At 36.4% G+C, this 25,441-nt stretch overlaps 4 protein-coding genes and 1 pseudogene across 5 annotated transcripts; 2 read left to right on the top strand and 3 right to left on the bottom strand.

Moving 5' to 3' along the window:
• Positions 1 to 455: 455 nt before the first annotated feature.
• Positions 456 to 3,752, bottom strand: LOC147533781 (uncharacterized). Its single transcript, XM_086650853.1, has 7 exons — positions 3,463 to 3,752; positions 3,357 to 3,376; positions 2,150 to 2,257; positions 1,961 to 2,063; positions 1,725 to 1,874; positions 1,131 to 1,200; positions 456 to 1,027 (listed from the first exon to the last, which is right to left on the bottom strand). The coding sequence occupies exons 1-7, from the start codon at positions 3,463 to 3,465 to the stop codon at positions 687 to 689; spliced, it is 795 nt and encodes a 264-aa protein (XP_086506979.1). The 5' UTR covers positions 3,466 to 3,752; the 3' UTR covers positions 456 to 686.
• DRT112 (Cupredoxin superfamily protein) lies at positions 3,646 to 5,225 on the top strand. The gene has a single exon (XM_086650854.1). The coding sequence runs from the start codon at positions 4,608 to 4,610 to the stop codon at positions 5,103 to 5,105; it is 498 nt and encodes a 165-aa protein (XP_086506980.1). The 5' UTR covers positions 3,646 to 4,607; the 3' UTR covers positions 5,106 to 5,225.
• Positions 5,226 to 5,294: 69 nt separating this feature from the next.
• Positions 5,295 to 9,975, bottom strand: LOC147533779 (phospholipase D delta-like). Its single transcript, XM_086650852.1, has 10 exons — positions 8,799 to 9,975; positions 8,464 to 8,580; positions 7,790 to 7,984; positions 7,401 to 7,682; positions 7,252 to 7,323; positions 6,997 to 7,144; positions 6,658 to 6,806; positions 6,179 to 6,346; positions 5,886 to 6,086; positions 5,295 to 5,781 (listed from the first exon to the last, which is right to left on the bottom strand). Exons 1-10 carry the CDS (start codon positions 9,747 to 9,749, stop codon positions 5,488 to 5,490), a joined length of 2,577 nt encoding a protein of 858 aa, XP_086506978.1. The 5' UTR covers positions 9,750 to 9,975; the 3' UTR covers positions 5,295 to 5,487.
• An 842-nt stretch (positions 9,976 to 10,817) lies between these two features.
• LOC147533778 (uncharacterized) lies at positions 10,818 to 15,996 on the bottom strand. Its single transcript, XM_086649450.1, has 14 exons — positions 15,765 to 15,996; positions 14,475 to 14,586; positions 14,279 to 14,391; positions 13,544 to 13,666; positions 13,280 to 13,464; positions 13,050 to 13,125; positions 12,641 to 12,727; positions 12,436 to 12,516; positions 12,302 to 12,334; positions 12,128 to 12,181; positions 11,998 to 12,039; positions 11,623 to 11,701; positions 11,462 to 11,532; positions 10,818 to 11,277 (listed from the first exon to the last, which is right to left on the bottom strand). Exons 1-14 carry the CDS (start codon positions 15,939 to 15,941, stop codon positions 11,194 to 11,196), a joined length of 1,317 nt encoding a protein of 438 aa, XP_086505576.1. The 5' UTR covers positions 15,942 to 15,996; the 3' UTR covers positions 10,818 to 11,193.
• Positions 15,997 to 23,505: 7,509 nt separating this feature from the next.
• Positions 23,506 to 25,124, top strand: LOC147533777 (24-methylenesterol C-methyltransferase 2 pseudogene; annotated as a pseudogene). Its single transcript, XR_015227896.1, has one exon. The product of XR_015227896.1 is annotated as a 24-methylenesterol C-methyltransferase 2 pseudogene (transcript).
• Positions 25,125 to 25,441: the final 317 nt, after the last annotated feature.

Genomic DNA, 25,441 nt, shown 5'->3' with positions numbered 1-25,441 from the left:
ATAATTACGTATTAGTATTAAAACTTGTACATGAAATATCAACCATTAAAAAAATTATCGGAATATGAATCATTATTCATTATTATTGTATGTGTCAAATGATCATTGAAGTATTTTGATAATTTAGGAAGTTTTAATTTGAAGTATTTTGATAAACGAGCTTAAAAAGAATGCGAGCTCGAGCTCGAACTCTTTCAAACTTATACGAACCGAGCTTGAACAAGTGGGCAATTACTCGAACGAGCTCGAGCTCGAGTTCGAGCTCGACAGTCAAATACACGAACCGAGCTTGAACATCTTACTACTCTGCTTGGCTCGACTCATACACCCCTATGTAGGATCTCTGTCTGCTTCAACTTTCTGGAATTCTATTCACCTGTCTCTTCAGTCTCCCTTGTGGGTTTGGTTTCTTATATTATGACAGAACAGAACAAAACATAACATTCACCCATGAATTTAATGGATTTCACTACCACAATCAAATAGATTAATGATATAAGGGCAAATCATAGGTTGCAATATTGTTTACAGGATAGGAATTCTGAATTGTCGAAATATCTGCCTCTCCTCAACTCAAACATTACAAGGACATATTCAAGAAAATGGTCTTATGACGATATCCATATCCGTCATAATAGCTAATACAACCAACTCAACAATGAGTTGATAAAACCTAGAGAACAACTTTACCTAGCATATCCATTTGAATGACGCCCATAGCCTCTCCCTGGGCTATCACGAGAATGATCCAATGACCTTGATCTCTCTCTACCTGCTCTGCCACCATAAGGTGAGCGCCTTGGAGAATAATGTCGACCACCACTACGATACGGTGAATGTCTTGGAGAGTAACGGCGTCCACCACGATAGTCATCCCGTTCATAGCCACCACGATAATTATCCCGGTCATAGCCACCACGATAATTATCCCGGTCATAGCCACCACGATAGTCATCCCGGTCATAGCCACCACGATAGTCATCCCGGTCATAGCCACCACGATACCTACCACGATCACCGTGATATCCTGTAAAAGAAACAAAATAAATAGAGAAACAATGAACATGGGTAGAACAAGAAAGCGAATTTTTGATATCGGAACGACAAAAACCATATCTAGAAATACTAACCAGTGTCTCTGGTGCTCTTCAATCCAAGATAGTTACCTGGTGTAGGTGTCCTAGGGCGTTTCCTCTTTGACTGAAAGAAAAAATACCTCAAATCTTTACATGTTTTTTCTATATAATTTCGGGTCAGTGAAGTAAGAAGGATCTTCATCATGAATTGGGAACCGTAGAGTTTTTTTGCATGTAAGTTGATGTTAAGGCAGTATTTGAAATAACAAAGAAAAAAACACTTAGATTAATAAGACTTTAAAGAGAGCCCTACAACAGAAATGACACTAGCTAGTACCATAAATCTTCGATTAGTGAGTGTTGTTATCCTTTGATTAGTTGACAGATGGTTGTGAATGCTGAGTTTGTTTAGTTGTTTGGCAATATTTGCTATATTTAGTTGATCAGGTGCATGAGAAATGCTGTTAAGTTGGCCACTGATCAAGCTGTTTGATAAAAGTCGACATGGTTGATGAACTCGTCATCTTTGATTATCGCCAACATAGCTGACGCAATGTCTTCTGAATATAACCAAAAACTTTCAAGTCAAGATGAAAGGATAACCAATCAAAAACCCTTTCTTCTAGACCAAGAGTATAAAGAGGCTACCTTCTCTACAGTTATGTATCGGCCTTCCAGAACTGACTGATTCAAATGTTTGACGCAACGATCAGCATCTTCTAAGCAGTCCATTGTCACAAAACCAAAGCCACGGGAAATACTTGTTCGAGGCTCCACAACTAGGCGACATGAAACGACCTGGGAAAAGAAATACTAGCCATTAAAACAGCACAAGGAGATTAAAGACTTTAGCAATTTCCGTCTTGCTTGTTAAATAGACAAACCTTTCCTTCTCTTGAGAAATGATCCTCAAGATCCCTTTCTGTGACCCTAGAGGACAATCCAGTAACATAGAGTGTGTTCCCAGGATTTGTAGCATCGTCACCTCTGTGTCATGATTCCAGTATCAGAAAAAATATTTGTTTATCTAATCGAAGAACTAGATAAGACCTTGAATGTAGAGAGAAAAGTACCTGCCACGACTTCTTGATCTTGACCTAGATTGGGACCGTGCCCTTGATCTGGGCATTGACCTAGACCTGGACCTAGAACGTTCCCTTGGGGAAGGAGACCGTGAATATCTAGCAAATTCAGGACATATAACATTAATATACTTCATTCTAGTTGGAAATTTATTCTGATGTGTACTTTTCTATGTTGATCAGGAACATACATATCACTTAAGAGAATCAAAGCAAGTAAATGAACAATTATAAGGATAAGCTCAAAATATGACCATAATCCACCTTCTACAACTATAACCTGTTTATGTGATATAAGTATCCATTTCCCCATACTTGAACACAGGTGAATCAATAAAGGTTCTACTACTTTACTTTCTATCTTAACCAAAAACAACCTAAGTTGTACCTTGTAGAACTACTTAGTACTAAACTAGTTTAAATAGTTCATAAATACATAATAAAGGATAAATCAAAGAGTTTTTCTCATTCACTTCGCAAACTAGAGACAAAACTGAAAAATCCTCAAAAGTGCCGAATGAACTTTTTTTCCACCTATGATAATCTGACATCGCTTAGGAAAGCGTTTGGAGCCCAGGCTACATGTGCGTGCTCAAGATTAGTAAGTATCGAAGTCTTTTGGCTGGGCTCGTGGAGCCTCCGCCAGAAACAAAACCCCGTACATTTTGAACTTGGGCGTCAAGAACATGACAATATCATAAAATGTTAAGGCTTGAGGCATTACGCCAGCCATCCAAAGTTGTATACATAAACAACGAGCAAAAATGCACTTGGTGTCAGAATAACACAAAATTATCCTCCATATAAAAAATTTACTAGTCCATAATAGTGAAATGAAACACAACAAGGGTTCATCTTGACAAGGATCACCAAATTTGCAATATGAATCGACACTAGTCTCTACAAATCAAAATTTGCATTCATCACAGTGCTAAAGAGCTTAATATCTGAAGAAGAGTAAATTAGTTCAACTTGTTTCTAACATTCATACCATTATCATTGAAGTTTTAAAATCCAACAAAATTTTCAGTGGCAAGAAACAAAGGTTCGACATATTAAACAAAGATAGTTTAAACAAGAACATCCGAACCCAAACCCTAAATTTGATTTTGTTATAAACAACAATATTTTAAGGTTGTGACTTTGAACACCATAAGTCAATTTGAAGGACAGACGGTTTAGGGTTTATGTTCTTTACCTTCCATCAGGAGAATCCGCCTACAAAAGGAAAATTGAAGAAAAATGATTAAGGATTCGACTCACTAAATTAATGACAGTTAAATAGAGAAACATAGAGAGATTACCATCTGAATAAGAAGAATCCTCCTGTCTCGATCGATTAAAGCACGAAATAGAAATTGAAAAACTAGGGTTCGCGAAAATGTTGTTTAATCTCGTAAGACGAGTTTCCAATCCGCCTTCAAGGCGCACTCTGAATTGGTTATAAGCGCTCAAACTCTATCGGCACCCTGCCCAAGATCTTTTTCTTTCATATTTTTTGACACCACCTAATGAACTATTAGCACCCTCACAAACATATCAAGTAGAGAAAGTCCCTACAAACATAAGAATAGAAATTTAGTTTCTTCTTCTCACTGTATGTTAGATTTATAATATTTTTATTGTCTTTATTCATCTTACTTTTATTTTTATAACACGTACGGTATTCGAACAACAACATTAAATTTTGAAAGAAGAAACTGCAAAAACAGATTTTACAGGCAGTCGATGAAATTTGATTCATTTAGTGAAGAATGGAATTCTTTCCTTTTAGCGTAGAAAATTAAAGAATGGTATTGACTAGTTAAACCTAGAACTTTCAACCAAAGAAAAACAATTAAAATTTGTTTACTGAATTAAAACTAGTAAATGTTAAAAGTATCGTTCCAAAATTTGTTCTTTGTGTGGTTGAAAAGTGACCTTTAATATCTTTATCTTACATTCGAAATTTTTAAGAACTAAGGTTTCTAACATATCTAAAATCTCAACGGTGATAGGGGACTCTCCCTGGTGTACTCCCTTAACAGGACAAGGGGTATTTTCGTTTTTTCACGATATTTTCGCACTGTCAAAAGACTAAAATACCTCTTGTCTTATTAGCCAGCTAAAGAACTGAGGTACATGAGGGAGTGCAGGGGAGGTATCTTTATCATTTTTGCTAAAATCTACATTTTAGGGGCTTAAGATCTCTCTCAATAGATATTTCGACCACTAACAGGCCATCTTGCCACGTCATTGGATATCATAGAACCAACCAATCAAAATGAAACTTTACCAGATAAACCCCATCCATCATCTCAGCCACCCATTTTCACCCACATCCTCATTCACATAACCCTCTCTTCCACCTCTTTATAAAATCCTATACTTCTTCATAACTTTATCTCTTGATTTCCTCATTACAACATTTTATTTCACTACTAGACTAGAAGAAAACTATACTCTAAAGATGGCCACTGTCACCTCAGCTGCTGTTGCTGTTCCTTCATTCACAGGCTTGAAAGCCTCTTCCACCAACAAAATCGTCTCTGCTAAAGTCGCTGTCTCTCCAGCACCCATGGCCGGAATCAAAGCTTCGTTCAAGGATATCGGAGTCGCAGTTGCTGCAACAGCTGCAAGTGCATTGCTAGCAAGCAATGCCATGGCGATCGAAGTCTTGCTTGGAAGTGACGATGGTGGCTTGGCATTCGTCCCAAACAATTTCTCAGTTGCCCCTGGTGAGAAGATTGTCTTCAAGAACAATGCAGGTTTCCCTCACAACATTGTTTTCGACGAGGATGAAATTCCATCAGGAGTCGATGCCGGGAAAATCTCTATGCCCGAAGAAGACCTTCTAAATGCACCTGGTGAGACTTACTCTGTAACCTTGAGTGAGAAAGGAACTTACAGTTTCTACTGTTCACCTCACCAAGGTGCTGGTATGGTTGGCAAAGTTACTGTTAATTGAGTTGTAAATGTTTTCTTCATCATATAAGAATGTGGGATTTGTTATTTTCTTCTTTTTATTTAAGTAGTATGATTCTATTATGTAAGAGATGATTAATGGAATTAAAAGGATTTAGAATTATGGATTTTCGTACTCTTCTTTCGTCCATCGAAGATCCAAAACAGGACTCTAGCTTCCCGTCATCTCTAGTTTTACTGTAAAATCTAGAACAGAATGGATCAGGCAACTTTTCTCCTTTACTGTTTTCATTGCTCACCAAGAAATTACATTAACAAAGAAATGGGAAAAAAAAACACAATCCTTTAGGAAGTACAAACGTTATCGACAACCTGTTTTTGTTTTATGGGCTTCGTGGCGTGATGGGTTGGTTATGCACAGGGGGCTATGAAGTTAGAGCATCAGGAAGTGCAGTTGAAACACCGATAATCTTTCCGCCAATATCGGGGAAGGTGTCTTGTTCTGGTAATGACTTGACCTTTCCATCAGAATCTACCATTACTGGGTACTTGAGAAGGTGTCCCTGAAGAGATGTAACCTCAGCGGCCACGAAGTTTCTCCAGTTGTCTTCGGCTACCGAGTTCACGTACTTTACACAATCCAAACTCTGAGGTTCCTTGAAGCACTCATTTACGATACCTAGATGCTCTGACCATAGGGACATTCTGTATCCGTAAACCTGCCAAAGTAATAAGTTGATTAGTTTGAAGCTTGGGATCGAGAAAATAAACTCAAGAAACAATCCAAATCACTAAATATAATAAAGTAGGAACATTTTCCGACCTGACCACGTGGATGCTTCTTCTCGATCCCCCAAGTGTGATGAGGTTGGTACGCACCCATTGCTATCTCAGTATCTCTTGAACCAGCTAAAGATCGCTGATTTATGTTAGCAGACCCCAATATCACATACTCGTCGTCTACTATCATTCCTTTTGCATGTACATATATCATAAATCGCCGAAACTTTTGGGCAGGTGAGACCTGGAAATATGGTGCCGACGAGCATAATTTAATCTATAGCAATATAGAAAGAAACTAAACTAGCGGAAAGCCAATTCCATTCTCATTATTACCTTATCACTGCTAGCAGAAGGTTCTTCTTTAGATGACATTTGGTCAGGTAGGGGTTCCCGGTTACCAAGACAATAGAAATTCAGGTAGTCCTGTGGATGTGATGTCTCAAGTTCTGCAGATTTCAGCTCCTTCGCAACAAGTTCATACATCATTTGCATCGTCTGATGCTGCAAAAGCAATTGTGAGAGAGTTAACAATTTACGAAAATCATCATTCCGTGCCCGACCATTTGAGGCCTGGCCATGAGATGAACCATTAGTGGACTGTTCCAAGCGCGCCCGCGTGCGTGTCGGGACAGTACGGCCTGTCCGAACACTACATCATGCTATGTACTGGAAAATCAGTTCTAGATTGATACAAGATATGTCAATAGTAATTCCTAGTTAGTCGTGGTAAAAGGCTTCAGTTATGAAGAATCAAACATTCAAGAATGACTACTTCAAATCAAGTAATACTTTACGAATTAGTAATTCATTACCTGCCAATACAAAACTTCTTGCACTGAATTAGTAGAGGGTATTCCCTCTGGCCACATCGGTATAACGATATATACTGCAAATCTCTCCTTTGCTCTAATTTTACTGACAATCTTCAATGCTAATTCCATTGGAATCAGATTATCCGCGCCTTAGAGAGTAAAACAGAAAAATCTTGAGTTTTTGAGCAAGCTCAATCAAAAAATACCTCTTGCTCTAAGAACAAGATCTACTTTCTAAAGAGTTCGATATTCATGAAATATCAGAAAAAATTCTCTAAGTATCTGGATAAGATAAAGAAGAAAAAGATGCAATTTTATATAGTGAACTTTCTTGTTTACCTGCACTTTTGTAAGATGGCCACGCATAAGATGATCCAAGAAAATATTGATTTTCTATGTATATGAAGTGTTGGGCAGATCTTATTGCTTGAATGTATCCTGTTTGAATGCTCTGATCTATCATAAGATTTTTCTCGAAAACAAGATTCTGCAACTCAAGCCAGAGACGTTTTTCAATCAAATCTCTACAGGAATTCTTGCATGCTCTATAACTGAATGATGGATACAAAAAAAGGAAAAAGTTTGTGAAGTAACCTGAGCTTTAGCCAATTGAGCGTTCTTTGTTGGAAAACCTTTAACAGAACCCGAATCAATGGATCGAAAAACCTGTCAAAATGAGAAATTTAAGAAATCAATACGCGAATTTTACTATGATGAAAAACTCATTGTAGTCTGTATTCAACCTGAACGTGCCAGTTTTCTGGATTTTGTTCGTCGGAAACACGGAGCATAGGGTGATCATTTGGAACAGCTGGGGAGGGAGTAAGAATCCAAGAGATACGTTCGAGCTTTATCAAAGCATCATCACTTGAATGAGATATTTTTTTGAAACACCGTTTAAATTCTGACCATTTTGTAGCTTTCCTCCATCTCTGCTCGAAATTTGTAAGGACATCATATGCAGCAGGACCTTCGATTCTGCAGTGCATATCATGCCATGGCTGTCTTGGAGCCTTAGTTCCTGCCTACGATATAAAACCCGGATCCAAAAGGCACAATTTTAGCATAACAAGACACACACAAAATACACGCACACATATATATCATAATATAGAACAAAAGAAGTTCTCACGGGAAATGTGGGATTGTGAAAGTCATTCTCAAAGACAGTATCAAGATCACGGAACAGTCGATGCTCTGGTGTATCATATCGACCGTCACAAAGATCAAGACCACCAAGAAAAGCCGATATCTTTCTGTTATTTCCAGAAGCCTGTGTATCTACAAGGACAATCTTTTGATGGTGCGTAAAGAAGCTTCCTACCACCTAGATATAGACATTGCAGAAACAAGGTCAGAAAGCTCAGCTCATCTTATTCTCGATTATGTGAACTAAATATATTGAGAGTAAATCCAAGCAATGACCAAATAAACATTGTCATGCAAATTGTGGGTTTGGCCCATCGGACTTACTTGCCCTATAGTAGTTTTGGGCCTATCTCACCCCAAAGCCCAAAAGCTAGCTCAAGAGGCGAGGCTTTCCCTTGCACTTCCTCCCACAACCGATGTGGGTCTAACATCAACAATGTTTCTCTTCACACATTAGGCCTGGAACACTATCTTGTCCCTCGAAGGGACCTAAGATATTGATTAAACTTAGCCTCTGATACCATTAGTGGTTTGGTCTTAGTTGCCTCAAAGTGGTCTTGCGCCTCTCCCAGACTCCCACCCCAAAACAAGCTACTAAGTCATCAAGAATATTTGACTAAATTGCATGAGTAAGAAATTTAAAAATAAAAAACCTGCCTTTTGCTTGAAAATGCTAAGCTTACTACTAGCATAACGAGGTGACAGTGCACAAATAACCGATGAATGCTTAAAAAACTTGCGAGTTTCTTCATCATGAGTTGCCATCACTCCCGGCTGCAGCCAAAATCATGAAATTTATAGAAAGTCTGACTAATCAGCATCAAAACGTTACCTACTTACTACTTACCTCCCCAACTAGCAACAACGAAAAACAGATGCTAACAATGGAGATTGAAGAAAAATTCTTCTAAAAGTGTTCCCTTTTAAGTAAAAGACAAGCAAAATCTGAATCTAAGGAACCCAAATAACCAATTGATTGAACTTTTACTTACAGTATTGATGAAAAATTTATCGTGAGAAGTTTTATCATCCCATACCAACAAGAGAACTCGAACGCCTTCTTGTGATTTATACTTAAGAAGATCACCAAGACTCAAGTCTCCGCCACTAGGTAATGGCCTATTACTTTCTCTAATAAGCTTCACTTTATGATAAATTGACCAACCCACTATATAAATCAAGTGATGAGCTTCTAAAATGGCATGACAAATATCTTCCCAACAACTTTCATGTCGAAAAATCTTCCCATTATCTAATTCAATTTCAGGTAACAACCCAGAAGGAACATGAGCATCTTGATATAAAGTAACTAATCCCCCTTTTCTGATCGGAAAATAAGTATTCCGAACACCGAAATGGTCGGGGTTTGATCCAATTCCTCTGTGATATAATGGGTTTTTCTCAAAAGGGGTGAATTTCATTTCCATCCTAAGAGCTGAATCTGGTTTTGGTGGTTTCCCTTTTGATCCAATAACAGGAAACCAATCACTAATTACATCTTCATCTATAAATCTCTTAGCTGAAATTGAAACAGTACCAATTAATTGAGCACCAAATACATCATCATCTTTTACCTGAAATTGAACTTGGGTAACTGGATGAGCAAGTGGAATATTGAATTCTTCATCCCAAACTGGATTTTGAGAACTTGGAATAACTCGAGTTCGAGCAACAGTAGCTCCGGCGAGACTAACAGTAACATAAGGATCACTGGTGATTATGTTTCGGTGGTGGCGTTTCTGTTTACCATTTCTAGGTATTTCACAAGTAGTACATGCAGCGAAGCAACGACGAAGACGATCAGCCGTTAAATCCATATTAGGTAATCGTCGAGCTTCAATAATTTTCAGTTCTAGATCTCCATGAAGGAAAACAATTTGATCAGAAGAAGAAGAATTCTCCATAGGGGTAGTTTTAATTTCTATGGTTGAATCAGAAGCCATTGGGAGAGATTTTTCTAGGGTTTACTCATTGAAGTAGAAGGAACTAGGGTTTAAGGAGATAAGGGAGAAATTGGTAGAGAGGAAGACAGATGGACGTCGCAAGTGACAGTTAGGTTTTGTGTTGTAAGCAGTTTCTCAGAATTAATTTGTCCTTTTCCCCGCCGTTTTTTACTTCACAAATTGGCGGCATTTTTCAGTTATTATCTGGTACAACATGGAGTATAATAATACGTTAAGACCGACATAATTGGGTATAGAATCGAGTTGTGATCCCGATTTCATTCATCTTTAGGCTACTTCCTAAATGAGCCCCTTAACATGACCAACTCCTCCAATTAATACCCAAATTTGTGTAGCATTCCCAGTTGGGTTCCTTTTCGGTTACGGTTAGTTATCTCTTTGCTTAGTTTCATTTCCTACCTCTAAATTCTAATCATTATTTTTATTTTTCTCTATCGAAATCTCATCTTTGACCTTCCTCTTCATCTCCTCTCAAATTTAAAGTGAGAGGAGAAATAAAGTTGGAGGTCAATTGGGCACGTGGGTCATTCAAACATTCAAACAAGTCTTCTTGTTAAATTTAAACTTGTTTTGAAAGTTGAAAATATACAAAATTTGTTTCAAGATATTAAGATCAAATCATGCGAAACAATAAAAACTACATACACAAATCATTTCGGTTACAAAAAAACGACACCTCAAGCTAGAGAATCTGGTCTAACCCCAACTAGGAGCTATTGCAGTCAGACCAAATTGACTACCTCCAACAACCACCAAAACCACCAAAACCACCATGTTTCCTCTCTCGAACTCTCTCTAATCACAATGGTGACTAAATGCCAATTGAAAATTCACCTACCGTTCTGAAACGAGGTCGTTTCTTTGAATAGAATGAACGACCGTAACGGATGTCAGCTCAATCCGAAGGAAATTATGCAGAAGCTTAACTGTTGGAGGGAAAAAAGTGTGAAAAAAAAATACATTCTTCTTACACACTCCGGTAATTTGGAGTTCTGAAGTGGTTTAGCTAAACATAAGAAGACAAACTATAACGAAAACTACTTGAGGTAATTTAATGTATACTTCATTATTATAATTTTCATGTATCCATCATTCTACATGTAAATATAAACAAATACTAAATGCATCATTAACCCCTTTGTTCAATACTTATAACTCAAATTGGTGGAGCCTTTCTTTTCTACTTGCAGAATGTGAACCTTCACTGAACCATGATACATGTTTCAACTAGAACCAGCAACAACATCTCCATCTCTTCGCAGACACCTATTTTCATTGTTCAAGTGTTTCAGCACCCCACTAGTAGAGCAAAACCGTTTTTTTTTAAGCAAATGCGGCTACTTTTCTGTTGATTTTCAGCATTCCTTTTATATATTACATGTAGATCCTCTATAATTTAGAGATATAAGTAGAAAAGAGAAAGCTACGCTTCAGTGCAGATGTTGCTAGTTTTTTGGCTTGGCGGTGGTACTTCTCTTATCATAAGACTTTGTACGAAAGCTATTATCTGCACATACAATTAACAATCCAAAATGACGGATAAATAGAAACTATTAACGAGGATTGTACCAGTGCAAGAAAACAATTACAGGTAAAAATCAAGATTGACGATTTTGAGAGTTGTTAAGAAGATATCAGTACTTCCTAATTAGATGACCATAATGAATAGAGGAAATTTTACAAGTTCTTACCATTACAAGCCCTGTGCACATAATACTAAAACCCTGGAAATGAAGTGGTGCTCTTTCTGACAGGAAGAGTGCTGGTAAGAGAAAGCAGAAGAGATCGTTGTTACTTTAATATCCATTCAAGGCAAAAGGCAAGTTCATTTCTGATTATTTTAGATAGTTACCTGTCAGAGGACTGAAAACTAAAGGAGATAGTATATTAGCGAAGGAAGATATTCCGGCAATGCATCCTTGGGCCATCCCCTGATTACGAGTTTTAAAACAGGTACGAAAAACAAATCAGATTTAAATAAATGCATCTGCATAAATAAGTAGCAAATGTCACTGTTCCACGGCATAAAGGTTACTGGCTAATGTCCTGGCCCAAAGTAATTCGACCAACAATCACAACGTAAAATGCTTCTCTGTGCTCTGATCTACTTTTTCTTTCTAAGAAAAATTCTTCATGTTGTACAATGCACTGAGCGAAATTATCCACACAACAGTTAACAAAAGTACAGAACACTCATTGCTCATAACATCGTTCCTAGAGGACTTACCTGTTCTTCAGTGCCAACTTGTCTGGAAGCAATGGTTCTTATCTGCACAAATCAAAGTCTCTGACTTCAAAGTTCGAAAGTTCGTAATGTTGAAAATATAAGCTTTCAGTATACAAAGTAAATAACTCACACATGGGCATGAGAAAGCAGACAAGATAGAAAACGCATTAGCTACATACGGAACCTGCATATTTTAAGACATGGATGCTTTAGCGTTTCTCAACATGAAGGTACTTATGTTTCATGATAGTATTTCTTGATAAATATAAAGTAAGAAATACAAATTTTTTGCTAGAAAATTTACCCAAGGGGCCCAAGATACACTGGTCAAAAACATCTGCATCATTCAAAGTCATTAATCAATAACTCTAAACATTTTGCACAAACTGACCCATAGATACGAAGAGCAACAGATAATTGATGAGACAAAGTTCTCACATGCGCACCGCCCGCAAGTAGAGCTATCCTAAGCAGTGTTTCGTCTCCTAAACCAGGGGCTAGCGCAGGCATGATAAGCAACTACAAGATGAAACTAATTTTCAGCTTCTTGCTAATACAAACTGAGTTATTTTGGAAGGTACGAAGAAAATTGGAAGTATTATGGAGTTGCAACGACAAAATATAAAGTTCACAGTCATGTAACCTGTGATATTCCTAACGCAACCCCCATGATCAACGTTATATCAGCAAATTGGTTTTTGTTGAAATGAAAACGCGCCTTCAAGAAATACTGCACAACATAAGATAGAAATTTTTTTAGTAACCCTGGTGATTTTATCGAAACTTAAGCAACTCACATATAGAATCACATCCTTCGCAATTATATTGACTACCCACACTAGAGATGAGACGCATGTTCTTTGAAATGACTTCTAGACAATAACGGAATGTTAACAAATACAAATCTCAAAGGTGAATGGCGTGGGTGACAAAAGGGGAACAATATCGTTAACTGCTAAGGCTTGAGGCGTCACAAAGCCTACTTTGGATTCCTTCATCCAAAAATACCATTAACTTAATTGTATTACAAACTCTTGGGAGGTGAAAGGTACCATTAACGCCCCACTTTGACCACCTTCCGCCAGACTATATAAGAACGCGATGATCGCAGCTTGTCTAAATCTCAAGCTGCAAGAGATAATCACTATAAGCTACAAGAATCTGATTCAGTAATTACAGCTATTTATTGAGAAACCAGCACATAAATGTTAAATTAAGCTAAATATTTTCTTAATTAGACCAAATGTTGAAGACTATGTAATAAGCTAAGAATCAAACTTACCTACTTCTCAATAAAAGGATCATATCCTTTAAAGATGGAATTCGTTTACCGACTTGTTTCTTCGGACACGAATCGTCATTGTTGGAGATGAACCGTGAAGAAGAGCAATCATTGTTGTTGAGATATGAATCCGTCAAGAAATATCTCATGTACAAGGTTGCTAAAATTGCAACAATTGTTGAAACCTAATCATATCATTAGATTATACTAGTTCAGAGATGAATATGAGTTCAGAATTTAAAGAACTTGTAAAGAGAGAGAGACCTGGAAAGTAGAGTGAGTAGAGAGGAAACGAGCAGCAAGACTACCACAGACATAGGCAGATGATGTAACGCCCCAGACAAGTCCAAATGCCGAAGCCCTTCGCTTTTCTGATATGTTGTCCGCCTAAACAAACCAACCCAACAGTTTCATTACTTCAAAACCCCGGCCAACACAAATTTAGCAGCCGGTGCGGCTATAACTCATCCTCGAGTTCGAGCATCCACGGGCTTCATCATGTTTGGATACTACATTTTCGAGTTTTTCTCTGGCACCACCCACAGTCTAGTTTGCATCTCTTCTCAAGTCTCGGAACGTAGGGAACTTAAATCTCAGTGGAAGTGATTTATCTCCAAGATGTATGTATTTCATGTACCATAGTGTGGATGGATTTCAAAGCCTTTTAGAATGTCCTTCAAGGGTCTTCAAAGGTCCAACTTTCGTGGTTGTGGCGGTTAATGTGTTTACTTAACCCATGGTGTATATTTTATGATGTAATGACTAGCTCTTTGAGTCCTTTGACAAATAAATGCCCAAATCTAGCCTAACAAAAGTCGAAAAGTACTAGTTTTTTGCACTTCACTTTTATATATGATTTGATGGGAAAATCAAGCGACTTTTAGAGTGAATCGTGTTAGATATGTATAGTAGTTCTTAAAAAACCTAACCAATTTTTATTTACGGGTAATAATATTAACAAAGGAAAAAATGTTGTTGGTGCGAAGATAGAAACTTTACCACATAGGCAAGAGAGAGGCATTGGACACTGCCTTCACAAAACATGGCAGTGATAGTCTTGAGCACATAGTACCCATAGAAGAATAATTTTGTCCTTCCACATGCCAGTATTGCTATTTCACAAAAGAAAGACCAAATTAGCTCATTTACCAACTTGGTAAATTTTATTTGACTACCCTTGAATTTGAAATTTTACCTATTGGTAAAATGGAAAGAGTCATTGGGAGTGTGAGTAAAGTTTTTCTTCCATAGGAGTCAGAGAGGTTGCCAATAAGTGGCATTAACAGAAGATTCCCAAACCCTATTACCTACATAAATAGTATCATCACATATTAGTATATCATACCAAGAAAATGAAAAGAGTCAAAAGACCCAGAGGAAAATAAATATAAACAGAGTCTACTAGCTTTAGGATAAAATATCTTGTTGTTATGTCATGGTCATACATTTTTAGATATGGAATCTTTTCATTATTTTTTTCTTTAGATGATGTACAAGACAAAATTAACTTCATTTAAAGGCTTGTGTTAGTAGTGGTATTGGCATCTCCCCGTTATTAGTACTCCTTTTTATTCGACTTAGAATCGATGGACTTTGGTTAATTTATTTACAGTTTGATGCGTATCGCGTTACTTTTTTGCTACAATTGCAAACTCGACTTATTAATGGTTTATTGACCAAAAAAAAGTCGGTGGACTCTAGCAATTTGATATAAAATGGGCTCAAGTCCGTATTCGTTTGGTTCGAATGGATTTTTTAGTTGAACCCTACCACCACTACTAAATATAACTCAACTCGGTGGATTCCTGTCAAATTTGTTATAAACTTCGGCTCAAGTCCACCAATTATGACTCCGAAACATTGGAGTTTCGGTTGACCTTGAACCAAAGTTTATAACAAAATTCGGTCCGAACCTACTGATTTCAACTTAGAATGTTAGAGTTGAATTTGATAGACTTGAGCTAAATTTTGTAGCAAAATTAGATCAGATTCCACCTATTTTGAAGCGCCTTTAAACAAATGAAGTGGTACTAGATTTACCAAGTCAAGAGGTGACAATATTAGAAGCCCTTTTTCAAAACTTCCCTATAATATTTAATAGGGCTTGTTGTAAAAGACTAAAAGGTACAGATATGTAGTTTCCTTCTACCAATCTCTCAAGTCTCAAGCTCTATGAATAACGTCTAAAAAGTATAAACATCTTGACTGCTAAGGGCGTTGTCTTATCAAAAATGTTGATTGGCCGAAAAAAGGGGGTCTGATCTTGGTCAGAAAACTGATGTGGTCTCATTATGTGAGACAAAAACTTACGGGCTAATAGGAGTCGGTCGCATCAGCTTTTGGACCGAGGTCGGCACCTATTTTCAGGCCAAATAACATCTCTCTTCCCTTAAACTTCAACTCGATCGAAGAAAACATCTTTTGGTAAGTCATCAGGCAAATCCACATACTTGTAGATAGAGGGAGGGAGTAATTATGTACTTACCGCCTGTTGGAACCCGGTGAGGTAGATGGCAAATGAGCATTCATCTTGGCCAGGGCAAAGAGCTAACATAGTCACATCTGTTATGGCTGGTACCACCATTGATACTGCAAAATTGTACAAAAACACTGTCACATATATATCTCTCAACCCTCCCGATCCCAATTCCGATTCACCCATCTCTCTCTGTTTCTGTCTCTCTGTTTCTCTCTGTTTCTCTCTAGAGATCAAACTAATTAGTAGAGAATAATAGAGCTTGATGAATAGCAAAGAAGAGGAAAGTAGTAATTAACAAACAGTTATAGTGATTTACTAAAAGAAACACTTGTGCTAAAAGAAGAATCATGCACTTAATGAGTTTGTATATACACTTGTCCATCAGGTATTGCTTCTACTTTCAGTTTCTCTTTCAAACTTCTTAATCTGAGTAATGACCGTATTAGGGAGAGTAATAAGAGAAAAAGACAAGAAAATCTTGTCTTTAATGATTCCTTCAGAGAGGGATTCAAGTGACCGTTTTCTTTGGTAACCTTCCGGGCCAATGGATCAGGACATTGCGGGACAGTAAGAGACAAAATATTTTGTAGACATTTTAAGATATTTCGAGATATTTATTTGTAGACAAAATATCTTTTTAGACATTTCAAGACATTTGATTCATAGACAATGTCTTGGAGACATTTCAAGACATTTGGTTCATGGACAAAATGTTTACGGGACATTTCAACATATTGAATTTATGGACAAATTGCGTAGTGGATATTATAATTATTATTATTATTATTATTATTATCGATAATTGGTAAACATTTATTATTTAAGAGTTAATTCCTATATGGCCCCCTACTTTGTGACCAGCTTCCTTTATGGCCCCCTTTTTTTTCGTAAATTCAAATATGGCCCCCTTTTCTTAACACCGTCAGTCAACTTTTAAGGTTAATCTTTTTGTTTCCATATTTACCCTTCTTATAAGAATGATTTCAAAATTCAAAATTGACCCCCTTTTAAATTTGGGTCAATTTCCAAAAACTTATAGCTACTTAGAAAAAACTAGGGGGTCAAAATAGAATACATATAAAAAAAAATTAAAAACACCTCATCTCTCCCTCTCTCTCCTCCACATCATGTATTCCGCCACCTCATCATCTTCTCCGATGAAGGTCGCCGGCCGGCCAAATTTTCCGGCGACCTTCAAATTTTTTTTTTTTTTATCTTTCTCTAACCAATCTCACTCCCATCTCTCTCTCTCTCTCTCTAATTTCTCTCTCTCTCTCTAATTTTTCTCTCTCTCTCTCTCTATCTCTCTCTAATTTCTCTCTATCTCATCTCACTATAATTCCGGCGAAGGGGAGCCCCTTCGCCGGAATAACCAGACCTTCAAGGTCTGGTTAATGACCAGACTCGGTCTGGCTGGTTGAAACCAGATCCCGGTCTGCTTTCAAACCAGACCGAGATCTGGTTGAAGCCAGATCTCGGTCTAGTTTCAAACCAGACCGAGTCTGGTCGTTAACCAGACCTTCAAGGTCTGGTTATTCCGGCGAAGGGGCTCCTCCCCTTCGCCGGAATTATAGAGAGGTGAGAGAGAGAAATGAGAGAGAGAAATGAGAGAGAAATGAGAGTGAGAGATGGGAGTGAGAGAGATGAGAGAGAGAAAGATAAAAAAAAAAATTTGAAGGTCGCCGGAAAATTTGGCCGGCCGGCGACCTTCATCGGAGAAGATGATGAGGTGGCGAGATACATGATGTGGAGGAGAGAGGCGATGAGATGGAGGAGAGAGAGGGAGAGATGAGGTGTTTTTAAAATTTTTTTATATGTATTCTATTTTGGCCCCCTAGTTTTTTCTAAAGTAGCTATAAGTTTTTGGAAATTGACCTAAATTCAAAAGGGGGTCAATTTTGAATTTTGAAATCATTCTTATAAGAAGGGTAAATATGGAAACAAAAAGATTAACCATAAAAGTTGACTAACGGTGTTAAGAAAAGGGGGCCATATTTGAATTTACGAAAATAAAAGGGGGTCATAAAGGAAGATGGTCACAAAGTAGGGGGCCATATAGGAATTAACTCATTATTTAATACATATGAAATAATATATTTATACTCATATTTCAAAAATATATTTTCGACTTTTATGGGTATCTGAGGACATTAATGGACAATTGATGAACATTTATTATTTTAGTATTATCATTATTGTCTAATCATATGAAATAATATATTTGTACCACTATTTCGAACATTTTTCGACATTCGTAGACATCCGTAAATATCTGTGGACAATTGATAAATATTTATTATTTTATGTAGTACAATAATATATTAATATAATATTAATATAATATTATACGATATAATAATAATATAATATAATATAATATAATATAATATGATATAATAATAATATAATATAATATAATACAATATATATAGTTATATAATAATAAGATAATATTATAATAGTATAATAATAGCATTATATAGTAATATAATAATAATATAATATTATAATAATAGTTTAATAGTTTAATATAATAGAGTATTATAATGATTAATATTTTTGTATATTATTTATTATATATTATTTAATCTAATTTGATAATAATAATTGTTTTTATTATCTTCCTCACTAAAATGTCTCCAAGTGTCCTCAAGTGTCTTTCATATTTTGAAAAACATTTTTCTCTAAAAGCTCTCCAAATTTACACTAAAATGTCTCCAAATGTCCCCAAAATCAATTTGTCTTGAAATGTCGCTAAAGGCGCCCCTGTTTGGGTCGAATCCGCGGTGAGTGTAGCAACCATTGGTTTCGGACGAGAGCGAGGTTGGTTAGCCGGGCCAAACCTGGGTGGATACCCATGCAACTGATAACACGTAGCATGTAAGTGGCCATGCATGTGACAGTAATCACAGTATGGTCGTTGCCATTTCCGCCGATTAGGGTCTGACCGAAAGGATTGGTCAGACCGATTCGTCGATTCGTTTCGTTGATTAGGGTCGACTGCTAAAGTCGCGACATCGGATCCATTAGAAGTGACCACCATTATGTTATGTTGAACCTCCTCTTGTTTATCAAGGGAGCGAATACGTAAAATTGACGGAAAGATCCATGATAAGTGTTTGACTACGTATGGCAGAGAATCTGTCATGGAGACCCTAGAGAAATTCCATAGCGTGTTCCTGATTCGTAGGGGTGGCAATTTGGTCCGAACCGGCGGTTTTTTTTCCCAAACCCGCCCTTAATGGAACGGGTTTTACCGACCCGTTTATTAAACGGTTCGGGTTTGATATGAAGTTTAAAAAAATAATCGGGTTCGGGGCGGGTTTGGTATTAGATAGTATACTCCGCCCCGAACCGATTAGTACGATATATATTAAATATATGTTTTATTTAAGGTTATGTTTCTAAAACTTTAATCTTATATTATCGATTTAACTATGTTATGTTTTATATTATTTAAGTAGTTGTAGTGTTTATGATTGATAAACTCAAAGTCTTATAAGATTTTGTTAACGATTGTTATGTTACTTCAAACTAAAATAACTTTTGTGAAACGAAACACAAAATATTTTGTTTGAACCTGACCCGACCCGACTCATGTTATATTAAACGGGGTGGGGTGGGACGCGGCGGTAATGGTTTAGCAATTTTTAATTGGGGCGGGTATGGTAATTGAATATTCACGCCGATTAATTATTGGGACGGTAATGGTAAAACCCGTTTGCTAACGGGACGGAGTTGGGAAGGGGATGAACCGTCTGAAACTCGCCCCTTTGACATCCCTACTGATTCGTACAATGAAGGAGAGACTTGCCTTGACCACATATACACGGACCTACTGACACAAGAGACTGTAACTCATCTTGAAGAGATTTGAGATTCGTGAAATAAAATAAAAAAAAAACATCGGAAACTTCCTGTTTTAAAGAGGAAATTGCTCTCTTTAATTGATAGACTTTTGGAGTGTTCGTAATAAGAAAGTGTTTGAGGGAATGCCTCTGTGCATAAATTCAATTGTCACTCAAGCTTTGAACCTGTTAAGAGAATATACACATTCGAAACCTAATCATGAAATCGATGTGAGAGTTTCTGACCATGTGAAATTGGTGAAGTGGGTTCCCCCTCCTTTAGAATCAATGAAATTTAATTCTGATGCAGCGTTTAAGGAAGGGGTCGCGGCAATTGTAGTAATGTGTGGAGACTGTGAGGGAAACTTTGTTACAGCCTGCGCAGAGATCATCACAATTCCAAACGCATTAGTAGATGAAGCAATGGCGGCTAAACTAGTCATTGCTCGAGCGAAATCATTACATAGTTGGAACTGTGTTATCAAAGGAGATGCAATGGTTGTGACTGAAGCTTGTTCAAGATCAGATGAAGACCCTATGTTGAGGATCAGGATTGTGGTATCGGAAATCCAATTAGAAATTGCAATTTTTGAAAACGTTCAATTTCAATATTGTCCGCGTAAGATTAATGAAGTTGCTCACTTATTAGCTAAGTTCGCTCTTAATGAAAATGTAACTCAGATTTGGGAGGTTCCTAATACCCCTAATTGTATTGTAAGTCTATTGGTGACGGATAAAGCTAATATTTTCATTTAATAAATTCTACGCATATGACTACTTTCATCAAAAAAAAATAACTTACCTTCAATTGAGGGGTTATAATTTCGTTTTGGATCATAGTTCGCCATTTTGACTCCATAAGTGCGAGAGCTTCCCAAAATTACATTCAAAATTTTGTACTTCGAAATCTTGTGTTCCCCAGTCGGTGCCCATTAAAAATTAGCTTAACTTCAAACTTTTGAATCTTGTACTGATAATTGTTCAGGTATGTAAACGGTAGACTGCATATGTTGTATGACGTTCTTGTCATTTATATAAATTTATTTTGATATATTTCATGTAAAATTCTCCATACTATTATACCTCTTTAAACTACTCACAGAGTCACAGGACTGGCACAAGTGTATATATCTGTAAAATTAATATGGAAGAATACCTCCTCTTACTTTTAAGAAACCTATTTCATCAAGGTTATAAACGACTGCATAATAAGCTCCAGTATTTTCGTGATTTCGTCCGCATCAAACTTTTATGTAATGAAACACAGAGTTTACTTTAGACGAAAAAAATATCGCTTTGATTTTATGGGACTACCCGTGGACAATATTGAAAATATCAAAACTAATTAAGGAGGTTGTCTAGATACATTTGAAACAAATAAATAAATAAATAAACATATACTAGTAGGAAGTGGGCACCAAGTTATACGGCAGTGATACGGAAAGACCACACACATCTGCCTTGATCTAATCTATGTCTGGCATCTTCAAAGGACAACCTACTAAAAAACATACTCATATAAAAAAACAGATTACAGCTGAAATTAAAAATTAAAACAACAAACACATAGATCACAGCTCAATTATGCTCTCAAATGTCTGTATTTTTTATAGTACTATTTTAAAAAATAAATCGAGATCATGTGAGTAAGTGCGTATTCACTTTAAAGCACAGATCTCCCAATACTCAATTTTTTCTTTTTGTACAATCAAAGTGATTTGTGCAACAAATTGACAATGAGTGAAGGAAACCGAGACCTTATATTCTTAGTTGTTAGATACTCATTCTCTTATGTAAGACTATTCTCACAATGTTTTTAGAACATTTTTGTAATGAATGGTAAATGGTGCTTGGCGATTAGGGATGGAGTGAAGGTTATATAATGAATATAATTTCGTCACGTAGATAAAAAGAAGTATGAGTCTACTTATAGTTCAATGCTGGCAAACACAAAATAAGATCTCTTAACAAAAAAAAAACACACAAAATAAGATGAATCATATGTCAACTGATACACACATTTTATTTATCGCTTTACTATTCCAATTGATGGATTTATAGGAACTCATAAGTAAGAGGACACGAAATCAATTACGCTCCTTGACTTATTTTTCAAATTGTGAAAAGCCAAATCAATGAAAAGAATATTCTTTATTCTGGCTATTTAAAGATTCATAATTCACCATAATTAGGAATAAACAAATCATTTATACCAGTGAGGATTTCAATATGCATCTGGACCACCAAGGAGAATCTGGGCCTAACTCAGGTCCACCAGGATGATCCCCAAATTTGACAGCCTTTTTACCCATTTCATCCAAACGTGACTCCCAACAATTAAACTTCAATTCTAGGCTGATAATTTTGGGTACTTGTTATAGGACAAATATTTTAAAGGGAGGCAATAAAACTTTGGATATTCAATGACAATAAAATGACATTCTAACATAAAACCCCTCATCTTTTTTCGTTTCGCGAAAACCCTCCCTGTAGTTTTATCTCCATTAACACTTTATCACCACCACTGGCCACCCGTCACCACCAGCGACTGCACCACAACTCCTACCTATCTCTTGGTCCATCTCCTTTCTTTCTCTCTTCCTCTCTCTCTGTAGCAGTCTCACTTTTAGAGGGGTGCCACTAGCAAAAGAATGAGTTCAGTAAAACCTTTACGACTCAAAAAACCTTGTTTTCAACTCTTTTTTGCTCCACTTTAATTCGTTTTAAAAGAAAGAAAGTGAGACAAAAACACAAATATAATTTGTTTTATATAACAAATTTGTCGATGAAGAGTGGATCTATATGTGAATGTATAAAATAGATTTTTGTAATACTAATTGATAGAGCGTCATTCCAAAGTGCTACAAGATCTGATCTCGTGCACTGGGACCCATGGTTAAGGCATGGCTCCGTCTGTATGAAACATTTGTTTTTCTAAGTAAAATCCCCTAATATATGAGTGAGAAGTGCTTTCAATTGGTGTGAAATAATAAATTTTCGTATGTTAATGTATGTATTTCATTTATTTGGAGGTATTAGAGCGAGATTCACTTTCTGCAGAATATGAGTTGAAGCAATACCAAAGACACTTCTAGCGGAGCGTCTCTCACAATCTCCGAAGATACAATTCACTAATAGACCGAGAGATAAGTAATTTTGTCCATTCAAATACAAAACAATATTGTTTGAAATCCATAAATGCAAGAAGACAATTCTTTTGCTTATTTGAAGAAGTTGATATCAAATCGCTTTACATTCAGCTTCATATAACATAGTTATTAGGACATTTTTCATAGTTAACAGCTTAGTACCAAGGTCAACATTCTCCGCAATTCGAATTAAGGACAGATTTTTGGTGTAAACTAACCCTCGCTAGGTCACAACCCTCTATATTGACCATTGTAGCACATGTGACTCGCAAGCGGTAAGGGGTATGATGGCTTGACTCATTCTCACCTTATTACGACATATCACGAGCAGTCTGTTAAGAGTTCCAACTTAGTGGTGACAACTACACACGACGGGTGTCCTCGTCTGTTGACTTAACCAAAACCTTATGGCACAATCTGGCGACAGTCATACACCATCTATATTTGCGTTCCTGATGGCACTTCTCTTTCAAGAAAGATTCACAACATTTCAAGTCAGTTCTTCGCTTTGCATCTAATTAAACGACTGTGTTTAACAAATCTCAATTGCACTTATATTCAGTACTATAGTGACTTGGTCAAGCTTTCCCCAATCTTTTTCATCAGAGGAGTATTGACATATACGAAGGAGTCCGTTTCATTCCATAAATTCTACCTCTACCTATATTTAGTTTCTTTTTGGTAAATACGTTGTCTCCATTATCATTTCCAATATACCCAAAGCATCATTCACGCCTATTGCTTACCTAATAAAATATAGTATTTTTGTTAAAAAAAGCATCTTAAATTTCCAGCTCTTTAACAACGCATGGTAACAGACCGTTTGAGTTCTTTTCAGAAATCATCTGAAGATTTCTGAAAAGAAAAATAAAGAAAGAAAGCGAAACCCAATTCCAACTTTTCTTCTTCAATAAATCTCTTTATAGAATCCAACCCTCTTCTTGCTTGTTCCTCCTCCTCCTCTCACTTTCTCTCTCTCTCTCTCTCTCTCTAAAGTCTAAAACCCACCACTCCACACCCATGGATTCTCTCCCTCTAATCTTCACTTTCTCTCTCCTAGCAGGAGGAGGTCTATACTGGTTCATCTGTGTTCTTGGTTCAGCTGAACGAAAGGGTAAAAGAGCCATAGATCTTTCAGGTGGTTCAATCTCTCGTGATAAAGTTGAAGATAATTATAATCAGTATTGGTCTTTCTTTCGTCGCCCTAAAGAGATCGAAAAGAAAGAAAATGTTCCTGCTTTTGTTGATACTTTTTATAATCTAGTTACTGATATTTATGAATGGGGTTGGGGTCAATCTTTTCATTTCTCACCTTCATTACCAGGTAAATCTCATAAAGATGCAACTAGAATTCATGAAGAAATGGCTGTTGATTTAATCAAAATCAAACCTGGTGATAGAATTTTAGATGCTGGTTGTGGTGTTGGTGGACCCATGAGAGCTATTGCTTCACATTCAAAAGCTAATGTTGTTGGTATCACCATTAATGAATATCAAGTTAATAGAGCTAAATCTCATAATATAAAATCTGGGTTAGATTCAATTTGTGAAGTTGTTTGTGGTAATTTTCTTGAAATGCCATTTGAAGATAATAGTTTTGATGGTGCTTATTCAATTGAAGCAACTTGTCATGCACCTAAACTTGAAGAAGTTTATTCAGAGATTTATAGAGTTATGAAACCTGGATCTTTATTTGTTTCTTATGAATGGGTAACTACTAATAAATTTGAATCTGATAATTCTGAACATATTGATATTATACAAGGGATTGAAAGGGGTAATGCTTTACCTGGTTTAAGAAATTATGATGAGATTTCAGAAGTTGCTAAAAAAGTTGGATTTGAAGTTGTTAATGAGAAAGATCTAGCTATTCCACCATCAAAACCATGGTGGTCAAGATTGAAAATGGGTAGAATTGCTTATTATAGGAATCATGTTTTGGTAACTATTTTAACTTGGTTAGGTATTGCTCCAAAGGGTGTTGTTGATGTTCATGAGATGTTGTTTGTTACTGCTGATTTTCTTACTAGGGGTGGTGAAACTGGTATTTTCAGTCCAATGCATATGATTCTCTGCAGAAAACCCTAATTCATCTTCATCCTATCCTAGAAGAAGAATGATGATTGTTTCTTGAAATGGGTTGGTTCAAAATGGAGGTACTTCTACTTCTACACTTAAATCTTACAGTACTCCCTCTAACCTTCATTTTTCTTTCTGTAATTTTTTGGGTTTTTTTTTTTATTTATCTGTGATTTGTAATTCTTAATTATCATCTTCATCTTTGATCTTAGATTAAATTGAAAATGTTGATGTGAATGGGGATGATTAGTTTTTAGTTTTTGAAGGATTAAATTTTGAAGATTTTGGAGTATCTGTAGAAGCAAATTTAGAAATTTGATTGATTGATGATGAAATCAGAGAATCTCCTCCTAAAATTATCAAAAAACAGAGTAATTTTTGTTTATGTTTATTTTTTGATTTGGTATGATCTGATTGGTTATTGAATATGTGCATCTTTTAACTCTTTTGGGTAAAAACTAGCCGTTAGATATAAGTACTGAAATTTCTTAATGGACCCAATAGTTGTTGGGCTAAGAATATATAATAGAGAGAGTGGAAAAGAGGAGAGAGAAATCATGTAAGATGGTGGAGATTGACCTATCAAGATTTGGATGGAGTTGTGCAT

This window comes from Eschscholzia californica, unplaced genomic scaffold (genome assembly GCF_041429995.1).
Source record: "Eschscholzia californica isolate CP2 unplaced genomic scaffold, dmEscCali1.0.p SCAF_6, whole genome shotgun sequence".
NCBI classification, from domain to species: Eukaryota; Viridiplantae; Streptophyta; class Magnoliopsida; order Ranunculales; family Papaveraceae; genus Eschscholzia; species Eschscholzia californica.
The sequence above is the reverse complement of the archived record's forward strand: the minus strand, read 5'-3'. Positions and strand labels throughout refer to the sequence as shown.